This window comes from Acomys russatus, chromosome 26 (assembly GCF_903995435.1).
Source record: "Acomys russatus chromosome 26, mAcoRus1.1, whole genome shotgun sequence".
In the NCBI taxonomy this organism is placed as follows: Eukaryota; Metazoa; Chordata; class Mammalia; order Rodentia; family Muridae; genus Acomys; species Acomys russatus.
This window is the reverse complement of record NC_067162.1, coordinates 41,668,586-41,692,681: the sequence shown is the minus strand read 5'-3', so window position 1 is coordinate 41,692,681 and position 24,096 is coordinate 41,668,586. Positions and strand designations below refer to the sequence as shown.

The window sequence follows — 24,096 nt, the reverse complement described above, 5'->3', positions numbered from 1 at the left end:
AACTAAGCTAAGGTGCTCTGACTCTATGTTGTTCAAGCTGTAGTCCTGGTGGGTGGGGACCAAAACCTGGAACAAGGGCTCAGACCATATTCTAAGAGCCTGGGGCCCCAGCATGTGCACGCCCTATAGGAGTCTTTTGTCCCCAAGGCCACCAGACAGAGCAGGATCCTCCAAGAAAACTAGAATTTGTCTAGCCCTTTTACAACCTGAACCCCCAGCATGTTGACTATATTCACGGAAAGGCCTGGACTGACCCCAGCATCCATGGGTGAAAGGACCCCAAAACTCCCTTCAAGTTCACCAAAGCACAGAACATAGTATGTGATCCGGGTGAGGCAGAAAGGAGAAGCCACGGCACGGGTGGAGATGACTGACAGTGGCAGACCCCTAAGCACTGACCCCAGGCCCTTCCTCTCCCAAGCCTGGGTGGTGACTTCACCCTCCTCCAGTGCAGTGGGTGAGGGAATCAGAGCAAGATCCTCCATAGTGAGGTGAGCTAAGCTAATAATACAAAAGGCGGGGATCTAAAATAACGAAAGCACTTGAGAGGTTCGCCTTTCAGGGGAGCTCTGGCTTGAGTGGGCAGGGTGTCCAATACTTCACAGGGCATGCTGGGCCCCCAGACTACATATTCAAAGGGACCCTAGCTGTTAGGAAGATATACATCAATGTCAATCCAACTCAGGTAGGGTACCAATGGACAGACCAAAGTAACGAAACCATCCAAGTCTAGCTTGATGAGGCAATGAGTTTCCTCTTCTTCCTTTAAGGTGGCAGGCATAGGGGACTCCCAAAACATCACCAAAAAAGCCCCACCCCAGCATGGATAATGTCCCCAAGGCTGTGTTTATGGAGTCTTCCTACAGTTAACAGCCCACACGCTGTACATCCTAGCACCTCCAGAGACCCTGTGCAGGCAGGAAACAGTGGGACCGATGGCCAAAATCCGACATGAGGGATGACGGCATGTCCCTCCCCACCCCACCCCCACCCCTGCCCCGACGCCTTCGGTAAGAGAATGCTAGTAAGCAGGTCCTATGAGAGAGCCTCCTTCAGGTAGCCACACCTTCCCTGAGAAGATGAGTAGAGGTCCACAGAAATCTTCATGCAAGGCTGCTCTAGCCAGGCAGGATGGGCCCTACCCAGGGGCAATGTAGGCAGATGTAGGCCGAAGTTCTCCGGTAGCAGCTCTCCTGGACATGCCCTGATTGTTGCAGTAGCCCAGAGAACTACAACAGAGAGTCCTGTGACCTCGCCCCCCCACATACACACCCTGTTTGGAACCTGCTGGCAGGGCCCTCCCACCACTCCAGAATCTTCCTTTTGCTGTCTTTTCTCCACATGGTTCAATTATCTCTCAAAGACACAGGGCTCTCTGCCACCTTGGTGGGGCTAAGATGAAACAGCTGCACTGAGAAGACAGCCGAAGGCCTCCAACAGGCTAGGCAAGGGCTCTACCACTGAGCCTCCCTAACTGCTTGTGTTTTGTTTTTCTTTTCATTATTTTCTTTTATTTTTTACATTTTATACATTTATATTATTACATATATATATATACATACATACATACACACACACACACACACAATAGACTACCTATAGAAAGAAGAACCGAGATACAACCAGGAGTTATATAAATGTTACATTCTTAGTGTAACTGCTTGGTTTGTTTCATTTTGTTTCATTCTCTTTTAGCCCGGATTGAACAACAGCTCACGATTTGACAGAGAATGGATGACCTTAACTCTTGGCCCTTCCTCTGCCTCCCAAGGTCCCGGATTATAGCTGGACATCATCATACCTGATTCTGACATGGGGCCGGGGATGAGCCCAAAGCCTCACACATAGGTGGCAAGCGTTCCAGCAACCAATCTACAGGCCTGGCCTTTGCTTTGTTTTGTTCTACTGAGCCCGAGTTGACCAGGCTAGCCTTGAACTTGTCACTCTCCTGCCTCAGCCTCTAGAATAGCTGAGTAACGTACATCATCAGACTCTGCCTTAAGGGTTTTTAATAGAAGAGAAAGCCAGGTATAGTGGTATATGCCTTTAATCCCAGCCCTTGGGAGGCAGAGGCAGGCGGATTTCTGTGAGTTTGAGGCCAGCCTCGTTTACAGAGTCCAAGACAGCCAGAATTGCACAGAGAGACTCTGTCTCAAACAACAACAAGAACAATTTACTTGGTTTTTTTTTTTTTTTTTCCAAGACAGGGTTTCTCTGTGTAGCCTTGCCTATCCTGGAACTTGCTCTGTAGACCAGGCTAGCCTCAAACTCAGAAATTCATTCATATTCCTTTGCCTCCCGAGTGCTACTACTGCCTAGCTCTAAGATTAATAATGATTATTGTGTCTGCGTGTGTGTGTGTGTGTGTGTGTGTGTGTGTGTGTGTGTGTGTGTGTGTTGCACATGTGCCATGGTACATGTGTGGTCAGGGGACACCTTGTTTTTTCGGTTTTGTTTTTTCCTCTTTCCAGACAGGGTTTCTCTGTGTAGCCCTGGCTATCCTAGAACTCACTCTGTAGACCAGGCTGGCCTTGAACTCACAAAGATCCACTTGCCTCTGCCTCCTGAGTGCTGGGATGAAAGGCGTGCACCACCACCACCTAGGGAGGACACCTTTTTGCGGGTCCATTTGCTCCTTTCTGTTGTTTCTGAGGCAGGGTCTGCACACCCCAGGGTAGCTGGACTGCAAGCTCCCAGGCGGTTCTCCTGAGATCACAGATACACACTGCGTGCTGTATCCAGTTTTGTTCTGTTTTGCTCTGCTTTGAGATGTAGGCTCCCGGGATCAAACTCACATTGTCAGGCTAGCACTTTCCCTCAGTGGGCCACTTCACCAGCCCTTAAGAAGGCTTTTGTGGTGGGATGGGAAGATGAGAAAGGATGCCAGGTCATGGGTGAGAGTGGAGAGAAGTGCAGGTGGGCCAAGGGCAAAGGCTAGAGGTGCAGTGGCACATTTTAGGAGGCCGTGTGGTTGTGGGTACCACCATAAATACAAGTGTGGCAGAAAGCAGGATGGAGGACTGCCATCTCAGCTGAGTCCACCAATGTAAGTAGCTTGTTCGTGTGCTGGAGTAGGGAAGCCCTGATGGCCGCTTCACGGGGCATGTAGGGTTTCACCAACTAGAGACTGAGGGCTTCAGGCGTGTCTGAGTCACCAGAGTCAGGAAGTTAGTCACTGTAGTGACCGGGCAGAGGCCACTCCACATGGGCAGTCCTTAGTGACTCTCACAGCTATGACAGTTACACCTACCCTCTCCATTTTAGAGCTAGGAAGACTTAGGCAGTGCTTCCCAGCTGACTTCCTTTTCTTTTCTGTTTTTTGGGGGGAGGGCATTCAAGACAGGGTTTATCTGTGTAGCCTTGGCTGTCCTGGATTCACTTTGTAGACCAGGCTGGCCTTGAATTTACAGCGATCCACCTGCCTCTGCCTCTGCCTCTGCCTGCTGGGATTAAAGGCATGTGCCACCACCACCCGGCTTGCTGACTTCCTTCTTAAGGATGGATGAATCAGTGGGTGGGTGGGTGAATGAATGAATGAGTGAGTGAGTGAGTGAGTGAGTGAGTGAGTGAATGAAGGTGCCTAGCTGGGAGTCTTCTCCTTTGAAGGAGGGTGGCCACACAACTGGGGAATGTGTTTGTGGCCCCAGCTCTCCACAGCCTTGCAGCCCTTGTGCCTCTCTGGTCCTGTGGGCAGCAGCTGGACAGTTTTGGAGATCGTTCAGCCTAAAGTGGGTTTGAAGAGTCCCCACCACCATGGGAGGTGCCCTCTACAGCTCCCAAGCACCCATCCTGGAAAGAGGTGAGGTCCAGGCCAGCCCTGTTGGGCCGCATCCAAAGCCCAAAGGATGGATGGGCATTTTGCAGTGGAGGAAGTTCAGGGACGGCTGGCGGTGGGGGAGGGGCAGGGCCGCCTGTCACAAAGGGGAACAAGGACTTGTTTTGCTCAGTCTGGGTTTTTTTGGCTCATCGGGGTACACTGGTCTGCAACCGGGGCTCTCTTCAGGGACAGGCAGGTGATAACTGGCTGCTGGGCTGGGGGATCCAGTAAGCCAGGCAGACCTGAGAGCACTCAAGGTGACGGTAAACCAGGTTAGGTTCACTAGACTTCCTCTAGCTACCCCGGGTCTCTTGGTCTTGTCTGAGCATCCATCCCAGAGGCAGTATGGGAAATGTCAGTGAGTACTCCAGGTACTAGGCTCAGAGTAGCCGAGGTACTGTGCTCACTCACAGAGTGAATGTCCCTTGAGAGACTAAGGCTATAGTCAGGCATGGCTTCAAAACCAGTGGCCTCCAAATGCTGCCATGACTCCATAGGAGCCTGACAGCAAAGGACTGAGTCACCAGCAAGGCGCTGATAACAGCGGCTTCCCACTCACCCTGGTTCCCCCGTGCCTCTCCACTCCAAGCCCTTCGCACATGGAAGAGCTCCCTAGTCTTCGTGACCCCTGGAAGGTGGGGCCTGTTTTTCAGGTCAACACCTCAGGAACATGACTGTATGTGGCTGGTGAGCCAGGTAGATCGGCCGGAAGTCCTCAATCTGTGGGTGTCAACACCCCCCCCATCCGCCCCGTTGGAGGTTGCATATCAGGTATATCCCGCATGTCAGATATTTACATTATGAATACTAACCGTAGCAAAATGACAAGATGATTTTATGGTCACCACAACATGAAGAGATTGTACTGAAGGGTCTCCGCAGCATTAGGAAGGTTGAGAAACCCTGCTCTAGAGGTTAAGAACAGCGTGTCTGGTGGACCCCGGGCTTCATGCTGCCAAGGGCAGTGGCTTCACATGGGTGGAGAGGGGCTCTGGGGACCTCAGAGACTGCACAGCTCACCTAGACATCTTTCTGCAGACCCATCTCAAGAGGCATGGAGGAAGCTTGCATCTCAGCTGCTCCTTGTTGCTCTTAGGGTGGCTACTCAGCCTCTTAGAGCCTCAGGAGATGTCTTAGCGAGGACCAAACAGCATGAAGCCTAGCATGGAATGGTACCCTACCTACCTTCCTGCTCTCCTTGTTTGTTTGTTTGTTTGTTTTTAAAGATTTATTTATTATCATGTATACACTTTTCTGTCTGTATGTACACCTGCACACCAGAAGAGGGCACCAGATCTCATTATAGACGGTTGTGAGGCACCATGTGGTTGCTTGGAATTGAACTCAGGACCTTTGGGAGAGTAGCCAGTGCTCTTAATCTCTGAGCCATCTCTCTCCAGGCCTCTGCTGTCTTTAGTAACCTCAGAAACCCCATGATACAAAGCTTTGGCACGTCTGCTGGGAACATCTGTCGGTCATTCTGATAGCATTTAGGGGTCACTTTGCATGCTTGCAGTGAAGTGTGCTCCTTGTATGTGACTCTTGCCTTGTGGGTGGTCCGAAGGAGCCTCTCTCAACCCTCGCCCTCTACCAGCTAGTCACTTCCCTACACGTGGTTGAGGGCACACTTATCCGATAAAGGAAGAAAATCCTTCCCCTCCATCCTAACCACCCTGCAGGGATCCATGGCGGCATGTTGGGGCACAACCTCTGCTCCGTGTGTGGCAAAGAGTCACATGCTCTCCTTTCCACATGGATCCACATGATACACAGTGACATGGAGCACAGCATTGGCCCCTGTATATCTTGGTGTCTGGTCTCTAAGTGCCCTTGAGGGCACTTACTCTCCACTAAGCAGTGATCACACACCAGCTCCAGGGGTTTCACTTGGCCACTCTCTCTGTGGGACCCCGTCATTTGTGGTGGATGACCCATCCTGTGTACTGTACTGAATTGAGCTGTATTTCTGGCTTTGACCTACTAGATGCCGCCATGTTGCTCACACTAGGAGTCGCCTCCAGTTCCCGATGCGCCACGGTGCCCCTGACTGTGAACCATTCAAATGACTCCCAAATCATTACCCCCATGCATGTGAGGTCCCACGCTCTGGAGAAGTAGCTGCCTATGGGCACTGCTATACTCACCAATCACCTAGCTTCTTCAGTTTGTCTCTAAGGAGTCAAGGGAGGTGTGGCTACAGGACAGACACTCCCTTTTCCTATGGCTCATGTAGTATGGAGCCAAGAGCCCAGGTGGGAACCCAGGCTGGCCAGAGCAACCCTACCTTGATTCCTCCCAGTGACCACTGCTGTCCCTGCCTTGGCTGATGACTCAGAACTTCTTAGAGATGGATGGTTGAAAAAGAGAGTTGCATCATTAACCAATAAAAAGTGACCAAAAAGAATTAGCCTTAGAGGGGCTGGAGAGATGGCTCAGTGGTTAGGGGTACTTGCTGCTCTTCTGGACGACCTGGGTTTGATTCTGGTTGTGATCACAGAGTTGTGAACACAAAGGTTCACAACCATCTGTAACTCCTGGAGAGCTGACACTCCCACAAGACATATATACATGTGGTGTACAGACATATATGTAGGCAAACAACGCATGCACATAAAAAATAGCATTAGAAAGTTTATTACAAGGAAGATATCTTGAGATCTGCTTCTTGCATTCTGAATCTGATTTGTGTATGTGTGTGTGTGTGTGTGTGTGTGTGTGTCTGTGTGTCTGTGTATGGTATATATGTACCAGTGGGAGCTTTGGGGGAGGGGGGGCCGTGGAAGAGGAGAAAGGATGAGAAGCTAAGGGAGTAGCTAAGGCAGGTGGCCTGGCTTCTCTCCTCTTTTTTTGTTTCTTGTTGTTATTGTTGTTGTCTTTCAAGACAGGGTTTCTCTGTGTAGCCTCTGCCGCAAGTGCTGGGATTAAAGGCGTGCGCCACCACGGCACAGCATTACGTAAATTTTAAAAAGGAAAGGTCTGGTTAAATAAACAAAAGGTCTTCATAAAGCCACCTACTTACAGGATAGCAAACACCCCCCCCCATCCCCACCCCACCCCCAAACAGCAAGAGGAGGCACAAACCTCTGAGAACATGCACTCCACTCAGCCCACAATGCACTACGGATTTGTGGCACATCCTGCTCTTTTGAAGAGAGAATAGCATGATGGCCTTCTCAGGTGTCCTCACTGTCAGCACTCTCCTCCTCTCTGTGAGAGTGGTCCCTGGAGCACCCACTCTGTGAGTGAGTGTCTTAAATACTCACTCTGAAAACACGGGTGTCCGGCAGGCAGTTCACAGACTCACACCTGACTTAGCCTCTTGCCTTCTTCCCTTCTCTGATGCCAACCACCTCCATAGGATCGCTCTGAAAACCAGGTGAGCGTGGCGCCCGCACACACTAGGTAAACAACTGTCACTCCTTCTCCTTGCTCGTCACATCTTCCGGCAGGCTTCCCCCCTGCCATTGTTCCTGACCAGAGAGCAGCAAATTCCAAGCCTGCCAGCAGCCTCAAAAGAGACCAGCACCCTTTTATTCTAGGTGGCTGTGCCCTCAGTGCCTTTGGGGCCTCAAGGCCACGGCTGCGTGCCAAGGAGGGGAAGCTACCGCTCCTCAAAGGCTCCCCTCTATTTCTGTTTGTTTGTTTTGTTTTTGTTTTTGGGGTTTTTTTTTTTTTTCTTTTTTTCTTTTTCTTTTTTTTTTGGAGACAGAGTTGCTGTGTGTATAGCTGCTTTGGCTGTCATGGGACTCACTCCAGGTTGACCTGGAACTCAGAAATCCACCTGCCTCTGCCTCCAGAGCACTGGGATTAAAGGCGTGCCCCCACCGCCCAGCTAAGGGATCTACTCTTCCTGAGTGTCATCTATTTTGGTTTGTTTGTTTGTTTTCATTTGTTTGAGGTAGATCTATCTGTAACTAAAGCTGACCTAGAACTTCCTATGTAGCCTAGGCTGGCCTCAAACTAGTGATCCTCCTGCCTCAGTCTCCCAAGTGCTGAGACTGCAGATGTACTCCACCACAGGAGCTCCAAGACACACCTCTAAAGCCCATTCCAGCCTCACCTGGGCTCAGGTGTGGTCCTGGCCCTCTTGGCCTGCCCTCCCCACAGAGGACCTGGAGGAGGCCCAAGCTGAAACAAAGTGCATAGGAGGCCAGGTACCTAAAAGATAAATGAGCAGTGCCCACCAAAGAAAGACTCCTCTGGGACTGTGGTGAGCAAAGAAGAAACCACTGGCTGAAGAGGGGCTGTTTGTTACACAGCTAATCGGCCCTGGCTGACACATCCTCCAGCTGGGCCTTCACTAAGCCTGGCCAGAAAGCCAGAGTGGGAAGCAGAAAAGCCAGGCCTGCTATCTTCAGCTATTTTTGACCTCTCTAGAGTCCAGGACAGGCCTCAGGACACCCAAGAAAGCCAACAGAAGTCCAGGTGTTTGTTCCCCACAGGTGACCTCTCCTGAGCTGGCCCTAGCCGAGCCCAGCCCCAGCAAGCACCTGCTTCCCAGCCTGATTCTGACAGGCCCGCCCACCTGCAGACTGGAGTAGCCAGCTCACCCGCCTAGTTCAACAGCCTAATTCTCATTGCTGATAACAGCCTGGAAAACAACAGGGAACAAAGGCCAGGATGGGAGGCAACTTCGGGGCACTCCCAACTGCTCTCAGTCATCTCAAGAGTCCCCCCACACACACCTGAAATGCCAGAGGTTCGTCGGATGATTCTAGAACCTGGGGTCTCTGGAAGCTGGCTATTCGCCAAGGGAGATGGCTTTAAAAACATTCTGCCAGGCTAGGTAATTTAAGACCCTCTCAAGGCATTACCGCAAACCTGCTCTCCGCTCTTTAGTGGGAAGAAGCTGGGTTCTCAAAAGGAAAAGAGAAACAGGTGGTGAGGGAGGAAAGGAGAGAGAAGGCAGAACAAAACTTCCTGGGGCAAGCAGCAGCCTATATGCCTAGCATCTAGAACATTCTTGCTGGGGGAAAAAAATTCTTTTTGAGACAGGATCTCAGCCGGGCATGCTGGCGCACGCCTTTAGTCCCAACACTTGAGAGGCAGAGGCAGGCGGATCGCTGTGGAGTTCAAGGCCAGCCTGGTCTACAAAGAGAGTCCAGGGCTGTCAGAGCTGTTACACTAAGAAACCCTGTCTTGAAAAACCAGAAAAAGACACAGGATCTCACTATGTAACCCAGGCTGTGCTCAAAACCAGTATCAATCCTCCTGCCTCAACCTTCTGAGTGCCAAGACTACAGGGTCTGAAAAATAGAAACAATAGTGAGGCAAGGTGGTGCATGCCTTTAATGCCAGCTCTCCGGAGGCAAAGGCAGACAGATCCCTATGAGTTTGGGGCCAGCCTGAACAGTTCCAGGGCAGCCAGGGCCACAGAGAAACCTTGTTTGGGGGAGGGGGGGGACAAGCAAATAACCCCCCTGGAGAAAAGGAGAAAGGAAAGTGAATTCTGAGCATTTGCTAACTGCTTCCAAGGTGGTTTGTAAATCCCTCTGGCCTCGGGGCCTTTACATTTGCCTGTCCCTCTCCCAGAAAAGCCCTTCCTCCATCGATGCCACACCTTTCCCGACAGACAGGCTCCCTTAAGCCACCTGCTTCCTGGCCTTAGTAGCCTACTGTTTGCTGTCTTCCAAGTACCCAGAGCACTGGGATTTATCTGTTGAATGAATACCCGCCTCCCTTAACCCCAACATCAAGGCTAGAAGGAAGTCCTCACAATCCTCCCTCTACAGATAAGGCAGTCATCTGGTGGGACGCTGCAGAGGAAGGATTCCAGATCACCTGGCTGATGTCAAGTCTGTGTCACACACACACACACACACACACACACACACACAATCTGTTCTCCTTGTTTTCTCACTGTGCACAGCACATCTTACGCATGGCAGAGGTGAGGAGGTGGATTCTAGAGACAAGAACAACTTCAACCCCAAAAACCTGTTTCCCCGCACCCCCTACCTCGGTCTGGAGATACATGAATGCGTGCGCGCGCGCGCGCGCACACACACACACACACACACACACACACACAGAAAGAGCTGGCACCTCTGACGCCCACCCGCCTCAGCTCCTCCGGTTGAAAGGTATGCTGAGCCCTACACCACCTGGGATACAAACCAGCTACTTGGTCACCCAAATGAGGAGAGAGGAAGAGAAATTCTCACTCTCCTTTTCTCTCTTACAGGGCTTAGCCACTTGGCTTCCACTCTGTGGAAAACAGGAAGTCTGAAGGCAAAAGAAAATGCAGCTCTCAGCGGGAGCAGCCTAGACTCCTGCCCTCAACGTGAAGATGCACGGAGCTTGTCAGGAGTCTCTTCCCTCAGCTCCTGGAAACAGGGCTGCCATCAGACCCTGTAGGAACTCACTTCCTGGTGCCGCTCAGCCAGACTGGAGCACGCCCCACACCCGACCCCCAAGAAAGCAGGCAAACATTTAAACTGTGAAAAGGGATACGATTCCCCTGATTAAAAATGAGAAATGCCAACGTCTAAAACAAATCTAACTAACTATCCAACAACAGGGGAACCGGTCTGCCCACCATTTTAGCAGGGTGGGAAATTACACAGCAGTGAGAAAAGAGCAGTGCAGTCACATGTGTGCGGATTGAAAGTGAACTCCGAATACAGTGGCCAGTGGCTAGGAACAACCAGAACTGTGTGGATCACCTCCAGAGTGCTCAGGGAGTATACCCAAGAAAGCAGGCAACAGGGTTTGCCTTGAAAGATGACCAGCACATGGGAGGCAGAGGCAAGAGGATGTCTGTGAGTTCAAGGCCAGCCTGTGGTCTACAAAGCAAGTTCCAGGTCAAGCATAGCTATACAGAGAAACCCTGTCTCAAAAAAACAAGGGGGGGAGGGGGGATGACCACTGAAGATTCTACAAGCCGGGCAGTTGTGGTGCAGGCCTTTAATCCCAGCACTTGGAAGGCAGAGGCAGATGGATCTCTGAGTTCGAGGCCAGCCTGGTCTACAAAGCAAGTCCAGACAGTCAAGGCAGAGAAACCCTATCTTGGAGGGGGAAGAAAAAAAAAAAGATTCTAGAAGCATGGATACATTTGGAAATATGCACACTGATTCAATTACATATATATGTATGTATATATAACAAATGGAAATATGAACTTTTAAAATATATCATATATATAATGCTTTTGTATGAACCCCTTGAGAAATTCTTCTAAACTGCCTGAAACACTCTTACACCCTTACATTCAGAGCTCTATGCTCCTCTTTAAACAACAAAGATCTTTCCTTCTTCTTTTTTTTTTTTTTTTTTTTTTTTTTTTTTTTTTTTTGATGTGGGGAGTAGGAGAGACTCTCCATTCGTGTGGAGATCAGGACAACCTGCATGGGGTCTCGCCTTCCACCATGTGCTCCCAAGGATTGTGTTTATGTAGTACGGCGTCTTTAAAGCGCCTTTACGTACTGAGCCACCTCAGCTGCAGATAACCCTTCCATTTCTACAGCGCTCACTCAGGAGCCTCTCACCATAGAAAATGCCTGTGTGCTGGCCATCTTACTAGGTGTTTACCCAGAACCAGCGTCAACATCTGAGTTACCAACATAATAAGTGAGGTACAGCTGTCACCCTCCACATGGAAAACAATCAAGAAGACCCCCCCTTCAGGGAAAGCTCAATGATACACAGCCAGAAAGCAGCCACCCCAGGCTCCAGACCTGCTCCACGTGACTACAGTAAAACCCCAGTTTGTTCTGCCCCACGGTGGGGACACTGCAAGGCTAGTGTGTACCCGGCCCTGTCTCATTTAATCCTTTAATCAAGGGCGTAACTAGACCATCTCAAATATCCATTCCAACAAAATACCAGGCTGGTCCCCTTGGAGAGAGGTGAGGGAGAAGTGACCGATGGTGGGGTGCCCTGGGGCTACACACCCCAGGATCCCAAAAGCCAGACTCTTAGCGGGAGGCTCCCTCCCTTGTGGCCCAGTAGAGAACACACCAGCACCTAGGAAGAGACCTACTAACAGAAAGGGCACCCACGGCCAGAGAGAGCACCTCTTCTTAAATTGCCCTGACTTCCTAGCCCCGTGGAAGGGGCCACGATGCCTGGCCACAGAAAGTGCTGTCTGCCCGCTCTCACCTGTGCCGTCCCTGGCTCCATTTCCGAACACACCACTACCTACAAATCTGATGGACTCCAAAATCAACTTGTGACATAAAAAAAAAAAAAAAAGTGCTTACTAAATGCCAGAATCATAAAAGGAGGGAAGGATGGGCACACGGAGGAGGGACATTCATGACAAAATAGAAAAACAACGTTAGCACATATCCAAACACTCATATTGGAAATGGAGGGTTTATTCTCAAGGAGGCAAAAAAAAAAAAGAAAAGAAAAGAAAAGAAAATCCCAGCACCTGGAGGCCTGGAGGTGTTTAACACTTAGCTACAAAAGGGCTGTGCAGTACATCTCAGAAACATTTTGTTGAAACAAAATCCCAAGTTCACAGGACAGATGCTCAGACATCCAGGGAGGGGGGAAGCCATGGTCGAGAACGAAGGTGGTCCTGTGCACCTGACCAGGTTTCCCAGAGATGCTGGAGCTGAGCAAAGGTAGAGACAATGCAAACAACAGCCCTGGAAGGGCAGGGCCGGAGAATAAAGGCCGCTACTGTCCCTCGTGTCTGAATCTCCGCTCCAGCTCAGTAACGGGAAGAAAGGACTTTGCGGATTAGAACCACCTTTCTGAAACCGCGGGCCTCCTCCGTTTGTTTGGTTTTTGTTTTGTTCTGTTTTGTTTTCAACGGGTGTGATGAAATGAAAGGTGGGGTGCTTTTTTTTTTTTCCCCCTGTACTTCTTTGGCGCGGTGGAAACAAAGGCTACAGACAAAAGACAAACATGTCTAGCAGGTGATCAAATTTAGCCAGGCAACAAATGGGAAGATGGATTCCTGTCCTCCTCAACGGGCTCGCTGCAGGTTCCAAGCCATAACAAGGTAGGCAGCCACACTGAGCACAGGAAGGCCCAGAGATGGGGAAGTACAAATGAGGAAAGAGAAGCCACATTGGCAGCAGGCCAGTCCTCAAAAAGGTCCAGCCTCTGTCCCTCAGGAGGTCTCCCCCCCCCCATAACCCCTCCCACACACGCTGGAGAGCTTCCTCCTTTGTTGACAAGCATTTGGGTTCCAAATGATCCAAATTCTTCTAAGCACATCAAAACTGGCCTTGCTTCTGCAAGGGTTTAATCAGTAACCGGGCCCGGGAGACAGCATAGGGCAAGTTCTGACCTGACCCCACTGAGGGCAAAGTTTACCGCCAGGTCAGGGGAGGGGTGACAGGTCTGGTGGCATCAGACTCCTTTTTGGGTCTCCTTCCCCAGGAAACCGAGAGACTTTCACACTAAGTGTGTCACCAGCAGGAGACCCATGCCAGGAGGGACTAGGAGACTTCTCCCCCCACACCCCGAAACTTGGCTTGCACCTCGGCTCGGCGCAACTGAGGTCCAGGAAGCCTCTCTACTCCGCTCACGATTCTCTTAGCTGAACCAGCGTAGACAGCAGACTCAGTGGATGGTTTGGGCAAAGGAGTGGACTGTTTGTTGACTGATTCAAATCCAGGCCAGTCACTCTGCGTCCCCGAGCCTGAAGTCCACACAATTAAGTGGATAATCCCCGGACAGTTCTAAACTGAGCTCCATATTAACAATGTATATATACTTCACCGTTCTGTGAGACACACTTCTACATGGACAACTCAAGGCTGGGCCAGGGGCTACAACGGGTTTTGTAGAAATGAACTGCACTCAAATTCACCTTTGTTTCATTTGAGCAAATATTTCTCAATAGAGTAGCTGGGCCGCACTATAAAATGCAGATAGATTACATAATGCCCAGGCCTAAGGGAACCCCAAGGAGGCTCTTCCACTTCCCAGACAGTGGACACCAAGCAGATATCGCAACATGGGACAAGATCCCTAGCAGCAAACTCCAAGCCTACCTCTGGCCTGGAGGCCACTGCTCCAGGCCCTGGCGGCCACACCTCCATCCACACAGGCCCTGGGGGTGGGGGAGGCACACATCTCCACTAGAGGCCTCCACTGGAGGCCCCCAACGCCGTCCCCACAAAGCAAGAGCTACACTGAAGGAATTCCCTCACACCAGGTGAAGAAAGGAAAGGGCAGGATTATGCCAGCCTAGCCTCCACTTCCTTTTTCTAAGGAAGGCTCTACCGTCATCAAACTTGCTCCTCAGATAACCTGGGGCCACACACAGGACTCGGGTGTTCCTCAGAGGTAGCCCCTGACCTCAGCTGCCCAGGCGGGCAAGGGGCCCTGGCTGCTGGAGACTATCAGGTCTGACTCCCTTCTGCTCTCTCCCAGAGAGACAGACCTCTTGAGCAGCCAGGGAAAGTAAGGGGTCCTCTAGCCTGAGATAGGCAAGGACCAGCTAGCCACACAGTGACCATGCCCAGGAAGACCAGGGAATGTCCTGTCCTCCCAGAGCAGGCCACTGTCCCTCTCAACTACTGTCCTTCGCTGACAACTGCCAGCATTTTGAGGGGATGGCAGAAAAAAAGAACAGAGCCTAATAAAGCGCCATCACCCCCCATACTCAGCCAGGTAATAATGCTAAAGCTGTACTTGGGGGTTCCAGAGCCTGGGGAAGGTTACCAAGTGCCCCTGGGACCTGAAACCCTCGGTACTGTCCAATCAAATGTAAATCAAGGCCGAGGCCTATGACTCAAGGCAGGGTGTTAAGAACACACACCAGTCTCAGAGAAGACTGGGCCACCTCCCGGCAACCCTCAATCCTCCTGGGGACAAAGTCTGCAGTTACTGCACCAACATGCCCATAGCCTATAAAAAATAGGTGCTTTCAGCACACTGGATCCAAAATTCAGAATAAAAGTCTTTGTGTACCACAATGCTCTGGGGGGAGGGGGGTAGGAGAGGGGGTACAGGGAAAGTAGACTCAAGGAGTAGGGGTGTCTAAGCTAACTCCCCCCCCCCATTCCTAGGAGCATGTGTCACAGGCTGTGTGACACACCACCGAGGGAACATGGATTCGAGGCACTGTCTACACACGCTACACATTTGTGGCATGCATGTAAGCAACACCCTGTTTCCTGGCTGGGCTTTCTTGGCACAGGTGTGAGAGGGCGGTGGATTCTGTCCTCTCCCATGATGGTTGTTTAAACACCACGGAGCCTGCCATGGGGAGACGGTACATTCTAGACAAGAAGGGAGCCCCTACAAAGATGGGGTCCCCCAAGCGCCAGGCTAAGGCCCAGCCAAAGCCTGTATTGAAACTGCCCTTGTTGGAAAACACAAAGCATCCTGTTTAGGCCCTGCCCACCGCCCCCACTCCCCCTCCTCGACCCCACCACAGCTGTCTGTCCCCAGAAGGAAGAAGGCCACCATTTGCAGATTCGATTTCCGAAAGCAACTAGTAAGGATCCTCCTTTCTCCATCTCGAGAATCCAGCTGACCCGGCCCTGGCCACACAGAAAAAAAAAACTGTAACAAAACAGGACGCAGCCACAAAACATGCTTACACACGCTCCACAGACAACGCAAGGGCAGGCTGAGCAGTCCAGCTCAGAAAACCCAGCTACCCAGAAAACTTGACTATCCCAGGGACCGACCGGGTCCAGGACCTCGACCCCCTTTACCCCTCCAACCTCCTAACGTGCAAAGCAGATTTTTTAGAAAGGGCAGGCACCCGGTTTTGCCTTGCCAGGCCCGGCAGAAAGAAAGAAAAAAAAAAAAAAAAAAAGAATAAAGGAAGGCTAAACCGAATGCAGGAGTTGCTTTCTGGACATAGTTGGCGCTGGGGGTTACGATTTTTTTTATGGAGGAGAGGGTTGCGTTTTGTTTTCTTCTGTAGCTCAGATCCAGATGGGCAACGGATTCAGAAAAGGAACAACACACCACTATCCTCAGGGCCCAGACTAGGGTTCACCAAGGTCCCAGCCATAGGAGACGCAGGCGCTCCGGCAGAAGTCCCCAAGCACTCAGCCCGGGTGGGCTAAGTGTCCAGGACACGACGGAGGGCTCCCCTAGCCTGCCTTGGAAGATCAGGTCTGGAGGTTCCAGCCCAGCTCTGTTCACAGGCCGGGACCCGGGGGCCCCGCGCTCGGGGACAGCCAGCGGGGGCGCCTCGGTCCCGGGAGACCCCAGCTTGGGGAGCCCCACGGCCACGCAGGGCCACTCACCGTAGCGGATGCCAAGCTGTTGTCGGCCAGCGTTAGGTGGTGCGGCTCCCAGCGCCTCAGGAATTTGGAGGTGAGGATCTTGCTGAGAAAGGTCCGAGGGTGCCGGATGACACAGACCTGAATGTCGCCCTCCTGCAGCAGCTTGTACCTCATCCCGTTGCACAGGAGCAGGGCCCGGCGGCAAGGCACGGCGCCCATCACCTTGGTGCCCTCGGGGCCCGTCACGTCGCTCCCTAGCAGTGGCTTGGTCTCCTCGATCTGCCGGGGGTCGCCGCCGCCCGAGCTGCTCGTCACATCCATGGCCGCGCCGGGGCGGGGGCCGCGCGCGCGATCGCGGCTGGCGTGGGGCCGGGCCGGCGGGGCCCCCGCGGAGGGCCCGCACCCCCCCACCGCCGGGAAGGTGGGGGGGCGTGGGCTGGGGGCGCCCCGCGGGGACGAACGGGAGCGCGCGGGGGCGGGCGGGGGCGCGCGGGGCGCTTCCTGAGCTGCTTCCTTCTAGCTACTGGGGCGCATGCCGGCGCGAACGGGTTGGCGACTGCGGCGAGGGCAGCAGGCGATCGCGGGGCGCAGAGAGGATCGGGCCCTCCGGGGGCGGGGGCGGCGCCGGGGACGGCGGGCGCGGGCGTGTCTCGGCCTCGCGCGGGCGCGCTGTGCGGTGCGTGTGTCCGCGTCCGTCCGCGAGTGTGTGCTGCGGGCGGGGGCCGCGCCGGCTGCCGGGGAGATTGCGGGAGGCTGGCGCACGCGATTGGTCCCCGCGGGGTCATGTGCCCGCCCTCTGACGTCAATGGCGGCAACAGTGGCTTCGGCCTCCCCGGGGCGGGCGGAGTCCGGGATGGGCCGGGCCCCGGGCGGGACTTGGTGGAGGCGGGCGCGGCCCGACGGGAGGGGCGGCCTCTGGGGAGGGGGCCGGGACTGGGCGATCCTCGACAGCCCCTGCGTCAGGCCGGGAAATATGGGTAGTGTGCCCGGGGGACGTCGAGCGAGCCGCGCCCCCCGAGGGTGCACTGCTGAGCCCTGCGCCCCTAGGCACCCCGCCATCCTGGACCGGGCTTGGGAAATAAAGTCTACCCCATGACCAAGAGGATGCAGACCAGTGCTTCCCCTTCCTAGTCCAAGGCTGAGCCAAAAGCTGGGGTGCTGCCCGCTGCACCCCTGACGCTGCCTTCCCAACCCAAGCTGCTTCCTCAAGGATGGCCAGATTGGGCCATAAAACAGTTTCTTGGAATTGAAATTGCAACCCCCTCCGCCCTCCTCCCCCACCCCCTAGAGCTATGCGTGGTGGCTCAGCACTACAACCCCAGCACTCAGGGAGCTGAACCGGCAGGATTAAGCTACATACATAGTGAATTCGAGACCAGTCATTACGGAAGGCCCTGTTTGGTTTGGTTTGGTTAAAAAAAAAAAAAAAAAAAAAAAAAAAGGACTGGGGGATGTATAGTTGTCACTATAGTGTTTGTGTAGCATGCACAAAACCCTAGATAGGAACCGCAACACTACATAACCCCACAAGGTGCCATGTGCCTGTAATCCTAGCACGAGGGAATCAGAGGCAAGAGGACTTACGTTCAAGGTCATCTTTGCCTGTGAGTTCAAAACCAACCTGTAGTATATATCTCAAAAAAATAAAAAATAAAAACCACTTAATTTTTAAAAAGCAGGGGGATGGGGAGGAAGGAATATCCTTCAGTCACCTGAGAATAGCCCCAACTGAAGGCCTCTCCTCTGGTCTTTGATGGCTCTTGGCCTTTGCTTTGGGGGGTCCTTACTAGAAGAGGACACAAACCCTCAGCCTCCTGAACACAGAGCCCCTCCTAGGATCTCAGGGAACAAATCCCTCCCAAAGTCATCCAGCCCCTCTGGGTTCCACCCATACCACAGGCTACCCCAGAGTCTCAGACTGAACCTGGTCAGCTCTAGTCTTCAGTCTCGAGAGACTCACATCAAATAGCTGGTGTGACAGCTAAGAGACAAAAAAAAAATGTCCCTTTCTGTCATTGCTGGCAAGGAACTCCTCCATGGGGTCTCCTGTAGCTAGGCTCAGGAGATGCTAAAATTGCTTGCTGTGCAACTATGAAGATCAGAGTTCAAATCCCCCCCCCCAAAAAAAACCACAGCACACACTAGCTCAGTAGCATGTGGGTAGTAGTTCCAGTGCTCTGGACTGTAAGCTGGGAGCAGAGGAAAGAAAATCCCCTGGGAGTGCAAGGGCCAGCTAGTCTGGTACAAGGTGGCAAAACGAGACCTTTTTCTCAAGTAAGGTGGAAAACACCCAAGATTATCTTCTGACCTCTACACCAGTGCTGTAGTATGCACATGTGCACTCACTCATGAATATGCATACAAATAGATCCTATACAATACTCACAAAGCACAGCAGCTCTCTGCCTCCTTAGTTTTTTTTTTTTATTAATTTATTCTTGTTACATCTCAATGTTTCTCCCATCCCTTGTATCCTCCCATTCCTCCCCCCTCCTCCTTAGTTTTTGTTTTCTGTTTTTCTTTTCTTTTTTTTTTTTCTTTTCTTTTTTCTCTTTTTTTGTTTTTGTTTGTTTTGTTATTGTGATTGTTGGTTTTTGTTTGTTTGTTTGTTTGTTTGTTTGTTTGAGACAGGGTTTCTCTGCATAGCCTTGGCTGTCCTGGACTGGCTTTGTAGACCAGGCTGGCCTCAAACTCACAGAGATCCACCTGCCTCTGCCTCCTGAGTGCTGGGATTAAAGGTGTGTGCCACCACACCCAGCTTGTTTTCTAGTTTTCCAGACAGGGTTCCTCTGTGTAGCCGTGGCTGTCCTGGACTCACGCTGTAGACCAGACTGGCCTCACAGAGATCTGCCTGCCTCTGCATCGGAGTGGTGGGATTAAAGGTGTGTGCTACCACGCCAGGTGGTGGTGGCGCACGCTTTTAATCCCAGCACTCAGGAGGCAGAGGCAGGTGGATCTCTGTGAGTTTGAGTCCAGCCTGGTCTACAAAGCAAGTCCAGGATAGCCAAGGATACACAGAGAGAGACCTGACTCAAAAAAAAAAAAAAAAAAAAAAAAAAAAAAGAAAGAAACAAACAAACAAACAAAAAAGAAAAGCTGGGCATGGTGACCCAGGGAAACCCTGTCTCAAAAAACAAAAACCAAAAACAAAACAACAACAACAACAAAAAGAACAACCGTCAAGGACTGGGGAGAGGGGGAGACAGATTTCAGCCTGCCTCCCTCACTAAATAAAACACTTAGCCGGTTACGGTAGCACACCCTTGTAAACCCAGCTCTTACGAAGGCTGAGGCGAAAGGACCCTGAGTTAGAAGCCAGCCTGAGCTACATGTCTCCTAAAAAATTCACATTCCATCTGTGCAGGAGATGAACAAAACTTTTCTCTGTGGCCCACAGGAGACACTGTTCGGTTGAAAACTGGAAATTCATTACCTTCCCACAGTTAACTGACATTTCACTCAAGTGCCAAACTTTATCAGGATTGTAAAAACCATGGAGCAATAAGGGAACCCTGCCTGATAGAAATACAGGTGTGAAAGATGGTGGTGCTCAAGCCTTTTTAGGGGCAGGGTTAGGTCCATGCAAACCTTTGTTGAGTTCTTGCTGTCTGTGAGCCTAAGCCAGGTACTGTGTGGTATTGGTAACTCTTTTTTTGTTTGTTTGTTTTCAGGTTTATTGAAAATATGACAGAACAGATTTAAACGGCTCCACGTGGTGTTTTGAAATTCATCCCAACTGTAGGCTGAGTGACCTGCAGGTTGGAGAGACTGCCAAAGTCCAAAAGCTTCAGCATCTCCTTGGTGTCAGGATCTACCTCAATGATCTCCTGGTCTAGGGCTGAGACCGCAGGAACGTAATTATCTCTTCTCTCTCTCTCTTCTTCCTGCAACTTGATAGAGATGCCTCTCACAGGACCTCTCTGAATCCGCTTCATCAGATGCGTGACATAGCCGGCTATCTTGTTGCGGAGCTTCTTGCTGGGGATGATAGCGATCTCCTCGCACACGCGCTTGTTGGTGTGGAAGTCATTACCCAGACGCGTGTAGTACTTCTCGATGATGACCCGGGCCGCCTTCTTCACGGTCTTGGTGCGAACGCGGCCCATGTTGGCGGGTCTCGGTAAAAGAGGAGCGGTATTGGTAACTCTGACTGTCAGTCATGGTGGTCCCTGAGCTCCTAGTCTGCAAGGATGCTCTCAGCATGCACTCCTGCGGATAAGGACACATAGCACTTGATTGGCCTGTACAGACCTCCAGCTAGTGAGGTTGGGCTCAGAGCTCAGGAGCAGTGCAAAAAGCAGACAGTTGGCTTCATTGTGCTTGGGGCTAGATGAAAGAGGAGCAGCTGGGTAACCTCCAAGAGGGCTTTGGGAATCATTTGAAGGGACCAGAGAGGTGCTCAGTAGTAAAGAATGCTTTCTGGCCAGGGAGTGGCGCCACACACCTTCAATCCCAGCAGTCAGGAGGCAGAGGCAGGCAGATCTCTGAGTTCAAGACCAGCCTAGTCTACAAAGACCAGGACAGCCAAGGCTACACAGAGAAGCTCTGTCTTGAAAAACAGATAACAAAACAAAACAAAACAAAACAAAACAAACAAGAATAATTTCTGAAGCTGGGCGTGGTGGCGCATGCCTTTAATCCCAGCACTCGGGAGGCAGAGGCAGGTGGATTGCTGTGAGTTCGAGGCCAGCCTGGTCTACAAAGCGAGTCCGGGACAGCCAAGGCTATACAGAGAGACACTGTCTCGAAAAACCAAAAAAAAAAAAAAATTATGTTCTTGCAGACCTGAGTTTAGTTCCCTGAACCTATGTTAAGCACCTCAAAATCCCCTCTAACAACCAGGGGTGGTAGCGTATGCCTTTAATCCCAATACTCAGAAGGTAGAGGCAAGTGGATCTCTGTGAGTTCAAGGCCAGCCTGGTCTACAAATCGAGTCTAGGACAGCCAGGGCTGTTACACAGAGAAACCCTGTCTCAAAAAAAACTTAAAAAAAGAAAGAAAGAAAAGAAAAAGATCAAGCTTAACTCCAGCCTTGGGTGATCCAATGCCCTCTACTGGACTGTAAGAGCACCTGCACTCATGTGCACAACACCAAAGGCAGACACACATCCACATAATTGATCATTGAAAATAAAAATAAAAATAAAAAACAGAAAGGAATCAGATGAGAGAATAGAGGCTCCAGAGAAAGTGAATCACCCACAAAGAGGCAAAGGGGTAGAAGGGCTGTTTGGCTCATTCAGAAAATACAGCCATTTGTCAGGATGCGGAGGCAGGCAAGGCAGAGGCCCCCTCAGAGGGGAGTGGCCCGTGCCCTGAAATGCAAGTCTAGAAACTGGAGCAGTGTAGAGTAACCTCATGGAGTAGGCCAGAGTGAACTGTATATGACATTTCAACAGGGTCGGTGGCTACAGCTTGGTGTGGCTGAGGGGAGCAACCACATAGCCTAGTTTTGAAGAGACCAGTAAAGAATCTATCAAAGAGCCTAGCGTGCTGGCTCACACCTTTAATCTCAACACTCCTGAGGCAGAGGCAGGTGGATCATTGTGAGTTCTAGGCCAGGCTGGTCTACAAAAATGAGTCCAGGATAGCCAGGAGGACTGTTACACAGATAAATCCTGTCTTGGAATAAAAAAGAAGAAGAAGAAGAAGGAGGAGGAGGAGGAGGAGGAGGAGGAGGAGGAGGAGAAGAAGAAGAAGAAGAAGAAGAAGAAGGAGGAGGAGGAGGAGAAGAAGAAGAAGCTGTCAAGGGCCTGGTGGTGGTGGTGTACGCCTTTAAAGCCAGCACTCAGGAGGCAAAGGAAGATGAATCTCTGTGAGTTCCAGTCCAGCCTGATCTACAAAGCAAGCCAAGGCTACACAGAGAAACCCTGTCTCAGGGGAAAAAAAAAAAGAATCAGCCAAGGACACTCAGATGGGGAGACAAGGTGGTCTGCGTGGGGTGCTCTGTGTAAGCAGAACTGGTCTCTGTGTCTGTGACATCTGTCTACTTCCTCTACTGATTCAGGGTCCCAGGCTCCAGCTGAAAGGTGACTAAGCTGGATTTAGCACGCCATGCTCAGTGCAGTCATTGGGTTGATACCTTAAACATTAAGCAGAAATGTCATGACAGCAGCAACCAGCAAGCAGGTCCTGTATTTAGACACTCTGTTTGGTTTCGTTTTTTTTTCTCCCAGACAGCCCAGAAAGCCATCATTTTTAGAGAGAAGAAGTTAAGTCTCAGAGTGAGTCAGTTAATGAACTAGCGAGAGTCAGCCAAGATTCAAACCTAAAACTGAGGACTGGGGCCTTACATTATCCCCAACATCACATAAACTAAATGTGGTGCTAGATATCTTTACTCCCAGCACTAGCAGAGTGGAGGCAGGAGGATCAGAAATCAATGCCATCTTTGCCTACTTAAGAAATTCAAGGCCAGCTCGGGCTACATGAGACTAGGAAGGGCTAGAGAAATGGCTGAGCAGTTAAGAGAACTCCCTATTCTGCCGGGTGTGGTGGCGCACGCTTTTAATCCCAGCATTCGGGAGGCAGAGGCAGGCAGATCGCTGTGAGTTCAAGGCCAGCCTGGTCTACAAAGCGAGTCCAGGACAGCCAAGGCTACACAGAGAAACTCTGTCTGGAAAAAAAACAAAAACAAACAAAAAACAAAAAGAGAGAACTCCCTATTCTTACAGAGAACCTGGGCTCTGTTCCCTGCACCCACTTGAAAGCTCACAACCATCTGTAACTCCAGCTCCAGAGGATCGGGGTTCCTCTCCCGGCCTCCAAGGACTCCAGGCACATATGTGGTGCACAGACATCCGTGCAGGCAGAACACTGATATGCATAAAATAAAGCAAATAATTAAAAGAAAAATAAAAGCCAAAGCCTAATTCAAGATTGACCTGATTGGACTGATCTCCACTTCCGTAGTCTGTTCAGTCCTCTGGGGTTGCTGGGAAACATCACAAATATCCTGCATGTTTTCCTGAGACGGTGCTCTGAGAGCTTTGACTCCCATCTCTGTCATCTATAAGGAATACCATCCCTTGGCTTTAGTTTAGAACAAGCGAAATACAGGCTCAAGGCTTTGCAAGAAAGCCAAGCATGGCCAAACAGTGGTGGCGCACACCTTTAATCCCAGCATGGAGGCAGAAGCAGGCAGATCTCTGTGAGTTCAAGTCTAGCTCAGTCTACAAAGCAAGTCCAGGATAGTGAAGGCTACACAGAGAAACCCTGTCTCGAAGAAAGAAAGAGGGGGGAAAGAAAGAAAGAAAGAAAGCCAAACATGGTAGCCCATGCCTGTGGTCTTAGCTCTTGGGGGTGGGGGAGCAAGAGAGTCATCTTGGCTTCTAAGTCATCCTTGGCTATACAGTGAGTCCCTGCATGGCTTAAAATATATGAGATCTTGTCTCAAAAGTAATTTTTTTAATGTTTTGTAAAGGAAGAAGATAAGAAGGAGAGGACAATGACTGCTTCAATGTCATCCACTCCCTGGCTGTGGGAAAAGTTCTAGACACAAGTCTGAATCAGAAGTTGTTATATGAGATGGCAGTTGGTATTCAGTCTACAATAATGGAGTCCTCAGCCTCCTAAACTGGGACAGGTAAGGCGCAATGGAGCCCCTGCCTCACTCTCTCCCAGTTCCTCACCTCCAACTGAACCTGAATTCAGCCACTAGATGCCATTGGGAGCTCCATACCGGAAGGTCTAGGTCTTCATAGGAGACACAGGCCCATTGACTTTGCATCATAAGATTCCAGATTCTCAGTTAGCTGGTGGTGGCACACTCCTTTAATCCCCAGAACTCTGGAGGCAGAGACAGGCAGATCTGTATGAGTTCCAGGCCAGTGTGGTCTACAGAATGAGTTCCAGGACAAGACAGGGCTACCCAGAAAAACCTATCTCAGGGGAAAAAAAATTCTAGACTCTCCTTAGATGGGACAAATGTCCAAGAGTCTCCCTTAAAGCACTGAATTTGAGAGTTGTACAAATAACAAAAGAAACAGAAACAGAAGTGTGTGTGTGTGTGTGTGTGTGTGTGTGTGTCCTCTGCTTTGGTTGTGAGCCTAGCCTTTAATGGCTGAGCCATATCTCCAGCCCATGTCTTCCACTTTGATGAAGTTCAAAGTCATATCCAGTAGCAATCTT

At 51.1% G+C, this 24,096-nt stretch overlaps 2 protein-coding genes across 2 annotated transcripts in view; both read right to left on the bottom strand.

The window, feature by feature from the left end:
• Cmip (c-Maf inducing protein) overlaps positions 1-16,324 on the bottom strand; it is a 198,037-nt gene extending 181,713 nt beyond the window's left edge. The window contains exon 1 of the mRNA XM_051169014.1: positions 15,988-16,324. Within this exon, the coding sequence (XP_051024971.1) occupies positions 15,988-16,287 (300 nt within the window). The 5' untranslated portion in view covers positions 16,288-16,324. The remainder of the gene's footprint in view (positions 1-15,987) is intronic.
• Positions 16,325-19,614: 3,290 nt separating this feature from the next.
• LOC127209080 (40S ribosomal protein S17) lies at positions 19,615-20,092 on the bottom strand. Its single transcript, XM_051168630.1, has one exon. It carries the CDS (start codon positions 20,070-20,072, stop codon positions 19,665-19,667), a length of 408 nt encoding a protein of 135 aa, XP_051024587.1. The 5' UTR covers positions 20,073-20,092; the 3' UTR covers positions 19,615-19,664.
• Between the last annotated feature and the right edge of the window lie 4,004 nt (positions 20,093-24,096).